The 6,436-nt window shown below is 34.1% G+C and overlaps 1 protein-coding gene across 1 annotated transcript; it reads left to right on the plus strand.

Annotated features, from left to right (window-relative positions):
• The first annotated feature begins 939 nt into the window (after positions 1-939).
• On the plus strand, positions 940-5,889 carry LOC143572942 (U-box domain-containing protein 11-like). Its single transcript, XM_077057960.1, has 4 exons — positions 940-1,209; positions 2,966-3,082; positions 3,166-3,444; positions 4,852-5,889. Exons 1-4 carry the CDS (start codon positions 940-942, stop codon positions 5,887-5,889), a joined length of 1,704 nt encoding a protein of 567 aa, XP_076914075.1.
• Positions 5,890-6,436: the final 547 nt, after the last annotated feature.

A 6,436-nucleotide genomic window follows, 5' to 3' on the forward strand; every position in this document is an offset into this window, starting at 1 on the left:
GCATTGTTCAAGTGAAAGAGAGCTTAAATCAGAAAGAAACGTTGTCGACATGGAAAAAGGATTTTGATTTTGTATTTGTACATGAACCCAATGCATAAAAATGTTGAATGGCTATTTTGCCATCACATGTGTTGCACCTGTTAAAGTCCGATAGAGCTTTTAACAAGTTATTAAAAAGACGGGTTGGTCCATACCCAAATCTAGGCGGCAACCATTTAGAACATAGTTTTGGCTTGGGCACACATATTTAAAAAAGAAAATTTATATATGCATACACACATATAAGTTTTTTTAAAACACTAAAAAATGAAATTGGGTAAAAAAAACTAAAAAGGGCATAATTTAGTATGTTTATGTTTAATTAAGCTGAAAAAACTAAAAAAAATGGTATAGTAGCAAATAAAATGAGGCCTAAATAACTGAAAAAAAAAATAACATAGTTTAGCCCGTCTATGTTTAATTGTGTAAAAGTTCGAAAAAATTAGCCTAATAACAAGTGAAATTGAGATATATATATATATATATATATATATATATATATATATATATATATAAGGTCTATTTTTTTTAATAAATTCAGGAAATGGCCATGTTAAAAAAAAGATGGGGTTACAAGTTTTGAAAGATGATTACACAAAAGTAAATGCATTAATTATTTGGATAAAATGATCACTTTATTTGTCAAAATAAAAGACATAGTATTTGTAGACTTGCAGTAAACCACACTAAAAAACCTACATCTATATGAAGAAGTGGTCTTCGGTGTCCAATTGTTTATTTGTAACGAAATCACCGTTGCATTTCTCCTCACAATTTACAACTGTCTTCTTCACCATCAACACGCCACAACACCGACTTATTCATATACAAATATCATCATAATATCATTCTTTCAAACTCATTATCAACTTTCTATAACTAAAACTTATTATTCTTCTAATGGCCGACACCGGTGTGATCGCTTGTATTTGTCTCGTCAAGGATATTGCGCGTACCTCCAGAGTAGGATTCTCGGGTGAGTTTAAGAAAGATTGCATGGATTTGTCTAGAAGGGTGGTCTTGTTGTTGAATTTTTTGGAGGAAATAAGGGACTTGAAGGTGTTGGATTCATTGTTATTTTCATCTTGTTTTTTAAACTTAATGGTTGCTCTTGAGGATGCAAAGAAACTGCTTATAGTTTCGGCTAACTTCGATCGTAAGATCTCACTGGTGAGTTTCTTAACGCGATGTTGTTATTGGATTATGTGCTTATTTGATTGCATCATTAATTGCATGTGTTCATATATGCTAAATTGATTCAAGCTGTTGGAAAGAGCACATACAAATTAAATAGGAGGGTAATATTTTATTGAACAAATAATATATATAACGAGGAAATTGTATATAAAAAAACTACTATATATTTTATTTTTAAAACAAAACTCACATACCTTAAAACAAATTCTAAATCTACATCATTTTGCAAATAGTATATTATTGAAGTCTTAGAGCGAGGGTGGGGGTGGTTTAAAAACCATCACTTGCTCCCACTAATCACGGTATGTCACTTCACCCCACCACTTTCCATCACTAGTGATGGAATTTTGGTGGGGGTGGTGGTATGGTGAATTTTTTTTTATTTTTTTATTTTTTTACAATAAATACTAAAATAAGGTTAAATTAAATAAAAAATAACATTGTTATCCTCTAAAGGATCGACGGACGTTTGTGATGGCATCCTCCTCCGCGGGCTCCTCCGCGGGTTCATCTTCATCCACATCGTCGTCTTCATCACGAAAAGCACGTGCAAATTGATGTATAACATTGTTATCCTCTAAAGGATCGACGGACGTTTGTGACGGTTGAAATTGAAACGTTTCAAAAGGATTATTTTGAAATATTTGGCTAGAAAAAGGTGGAATAAACGGTTGGTTTTGATACGGTGTCGATGAAAACGGTGAATTAAATGTTTGAGATTGAAATGGCTGGTTTTGGAACGGTTGTGGTTGAAAAGGTTGTTGTTGGAATGGTTGGGTTGTGTCAGGTTCATCTTGTAATCGGAATCTCGCCGGCTCGTCCAGATTTTGTCGAACCTTTGGTCGGGATTGGGTTTTCTTTGAACCCGAGCCACGTTTCTTTGAACCCTTCATTTGTGTGATGTTAGAATGTTGTTTGTAGTAGAGGATTTGAGTTGGATTTGAGTTGGATTTGATTTATATTTATATAGGTTAATTAAGTTTTTTTTTTTTTTAATCTCCTCAACGGTCACATTAAGTTAACATTGGATTTGAATGCGTGATGGCCATCACGGTCGGCCCCCCATCACGCGTGATGGGAGGACCTGCGGCGGTGTTCGTGATGCCATCACGGGTGATGGCCGTGTATAACGGACCACCCCCAGTGCTCTTAGGATTCTAAACTGACACTTTTTTTAAGGGCAACCTACTCTAAATACTCTATTAGAGCACCTATAGATGCGCCTTATAGGATTTAAACCTCCGGCTTTTAAAATAAAGAGGAGATATCTTAGTATCACATTGTCCATTTACTTTTAAATCTTTGAAATTGAAAACACTTCATTAAATATTGAAATAAAAGACATAAATATACTTAGAACTTAATACTGAGATAAATTAACAACTCGCATGTTTTTACATTAAAAATAAATCATTAGAAAAGGCTAAATTTGAGAAAAATCTTCAGTGATGAAATCCAAGCTAAAACTGATGAAACTACCTATGATATTTGTCTTTCGTCATAAGATTTGGCTCGTCAAGACCTTTTACCCATTGCCAATGGCTCATGCACCCTATTTGTAGTCCAGGATATATTCTTTATATGCTTAGGCATTTTTGTAATGATTTCATTTGTTTATTGACTCTTTGATCAACTTTATATCAAATGCGCGCATGTGCAATTTGCAAAATACTAAATTTTCTACAATCATTGTATTCTAAACATTTTACTTGGTTGATTTTCACTAAAGGATGGATCCGCAAAGAAAATCTCATCTCAATTCCAAGCTATTACATGGAAATTGGAACAATCATTAGCAAACTTACCATATGATCATTTTCATATCTCAGAAGAAGTTCAAGAACAAGTAAGAGCATGCATCCTTAATCTTATGCTCATCTTTTGACTTCCTAACATTATCCCAATTTGTTCTTAAATTCTTGTTTTTAGGTTGATTTAGTGAAAGATCAGTTGCGAAGAGCACGGGAAAGATATAGCGAACCCCTAAATACAATAGCGGATAAAGATCTTCATCATGTAGAAACCGCGATTCACATCAATCAACAAGATTCAGAAACAAAGGTTGAAGTTACATCGACAGAAAGTCTTACGAAAGTGATCTTTCACAGATCCGAATCATCTGAAACATCATCGTTAATTCCAGTTGATTTCCTTTGCCCGATTTCTTTGGAATTAATGCGGGATCCGGTCATTGTTTCCACAGGACAGGTAGATCACATTCTACTTAAACCAAATTCGTTCAATTTCAATCAGTTACGGACCCAGGATTTTTTTTATGGGCATAAATTTTTGGGGTTGGTGGTCTATCGCTAGATATTAAATTTTCCGTTCTGGTTTGGGTCATGTAATAAAAAGATAATGCCAACTTAATATATTCGTAGTCTTGGAAGATAAAGATCCAACTTTTCCTTTGAGAAATCGTTTCATTATATTATAGGGAAATGCCCAAAATAAGCATTTATGAAAACGAATTTCTAGTTTTAGGTATTATTTAAAAGAAATTCCAGAAATAGGTATTATAAACTAGTCGTGACGAGTAGTTTGTAGAAACCAATAAGAACTTGCCATTTGTCCTTAAACTAACCGTAACGAGCACATTCACTAATCATTTACTCATCACGACTAATTAAGTTTCATGCCTCGTAATCAACGCTCACGAGTAATTCATAAGTCCTTTAGTCGCGACGACTAGTTTACCCGGTTTACATTCCTTACACGAGTAGTTTATTAGTAGTTAACTTGTCGCGACTAGTTTAACCTTATAATTTACTCGTCGCGACTAAAGGACTTATTAATTACTCGTGGGTGTTGATTACGAGGCATAAAACTTATTTAGTCGTGACGTGTAAATATTCGTGAACTTGTTCATTACGGTTAGTTTAAGGGCACGTGGCAGGTTCTAATTGGTCTACAAACAACTCGTCACGACTAGTTTATAATACTTATTTCTGAAATTTCTTGCAAATGGTACCTAAAACTAGAAATTTGTTTTCATAAATACTTATTTTGGGAATTTTCCCCTATATTATCTATATATTCCCCAAATTTACGGATTCAAACCCATATAAATTAATAAATCAACAAATTTAAGCTTACATTAGTAACATATTATAGAGTAGGCTAGAGTATTTAATACTAAAGCTAGCATTAACAAAATATGTAACCAACAAGTTTACAAGTTTTAAGCTGGCATTTGAATAATATAGCAATTTAGCAAATAATCAAATAATCAAGTAAAACTTAGAAAAAACGTAAAGAGAAATACCAAATAGAGGTTCTCGGGTTGTTTAGAATCGGATTTGAGAAAGGGGTGTAACTCGCGGTAAGTGGCAACAAGGATTCCGGATTTGTGGTGAAATGTTGGGGCTTACGGCAGCATTGTGGCATATCGATTTTGAATAACTCGGTTCTTCTGATTTCAACTGTAAAATTTTAGTATCTATATTTGTAAAATATTATGAGGAGCAGTGTCAAAATTTCATTAAGTGTTAGGGATTAAATCGCAAAAATAGTTATGTACTAAAAAAATCGGCGCGACCCTATCAGGACCTAGTAGGGCCTGCACGTGTTTTCAATCTTCTATGACCATTGTGCTGATTATATGATTTCTTGCAGACTTATGAAAGATCATACATACAAAGATGGATCGATTGCGGAAACACAACATGCCCAAAAACACAACAAAAACTCCAAAACATCACTCTAACTCCTAACTATGTGTTAAGAAGCTTAATCACACAATGGTGTGTTAACCACAACATGGAGCAACCAAATAAGTCATTTCATGTTGCAAGTGAAGATCTTAAAGCCATTAATATTCTCATCCGGAACCTATCAAGCGAATCGATTGAAGAACGAAGGTTAGCATTGACCAAAATCCGATCTTTATCAAAAACAAGTACGGATAACCGAATAACGTTAGCTAAAGCAGGAGCAATCCCGGTTCTTGTGAGATTATTAACATCTGAAGACAACTTCACACAAGAAAACGCGGTCACTTCGATTCTAAACCTTTCTTTATACGAAAACAATAAAGGAATTATAATGCTAGCCGACGCAGTCCCTTCAGTTGTACAACTATTAAGATTAGGAACAATGGAAACTAGAGAAAATGCGGCTGCTACCCTTTTCAGCTTATCGCTTACAAACGAGAATAAGATAATAATCGGCGCGTCTGGAGCGATCCCCGAGCTTGTTAATCTTCTTGGAAACGGGAGTACTCGAGGCATGAAAGATGCTGCCACAGCTTTGTTTAATCTTTGCATTAATCAAGGGAATAAAGGAAGAGCCGTGAGGGCGGGTATCATTCCTGTTTTACTTAAAATGCTGAGTGATTCAAGTATGATCGACGAGTCCTTGACTATACTTTCGGTTCTTGCTAGCGATCAAGAAGCTAAAACCGCTATTGTTAAAGCTAGTATAATACCGGTTTTGATAGATCTTACAAGAACTGGACTTCCAAGAAGTAAAGAAAATGCTATATCGGTCTTGCTTTCGTTATGCGAAAGGGATAAAGAAAATCTTGATTGTATTAGTAGGCTTGGTGCAGTGATCCTGTTAACCGAATTGTCTAAAAGCGGGTCGGATAGGGCTAAACGGAAGGCGAAAACGCTGCTAGAGCATCTTCAAAGGTCTCAACAAGTTCAACATTAGTAAGTAAAACACCAAGTAACTTGCTAATTGTGTTTATTAATCTGATTATTAGTTTAGTGATCTAATTTTTGTTTGCTTGATTCTATTTGAGAATAAGTTGTGTGAAGTGTATTTGGGACAGTTTATTTGTAAATATTGGATTCAGATTTACAAAAAGATCTAATTATTCTTATGATGTAACTAGTCTTATTTACTTTTTACCGGTGATTCTAGCATTTAACTAAAACATTAGCAAAAGTAAATATTAAAAATCGAGTAACATGTACTTTTTTTAGATAACTAGTTGGGTTACAAAAAAAACATTAATAAAATGTAACTAACCACGTGAGTTCATTGTGAAATGACAGGTTCTAGTCCGGGTTAAATGGCGGATTAGTTGGAAGTATTGAAAGTTCAAGATTACAAAAAATACTTGATCGGGATAATTATTTTTGTCACTTGGTGAATTCTATAGAGATTCAGGAATAATACGGTTTACAATAATATTCGACACAATAAAAATATGTTATTTGATGATATTTTATATTTCACGTTCCTTTGGTATAAT

This window comes from Bidens hawaiensis, unplaced genomic scaffold (genome assembly GCF_021521415.1).
Source record: "Bidens hawaiensis isolate Kalapana, Puna unplaced genomic scaffold, B.hawaiensis_p1.1 tig00001382_1, whole genome shotgun sequence".
Taxonomy (NCBI): Eukaryota; Viridiplantae; Streptophyta; class Magnoliopsida; order Asterales; family Asteraceae; genus Bidens; species Bidens hawaiensis.

Coding starts and splice junctions, on each gene's coding strand:
- LOC143572942 (XM_077057960.1), top strand. CDS start 940: ATGGCCGACACCGGTGTGATCGCTTGTATTTGTCTCGTCAAGGATATT. Junction 1,210..2,965: donor TCGATCGTAAGATCTCACTG/GTGAGTTTCTTA, acceptor TTTTCACTAAAG/GATGGATCCGCAAAGAAAAT. Junction 3,083..3,165: donor CAGAAGAAGTTCAAGAACAA/GTAAGAGCATGC, acceptor TCTTGTTTTTAG/GTTGATTTAGTGAAAGATCA.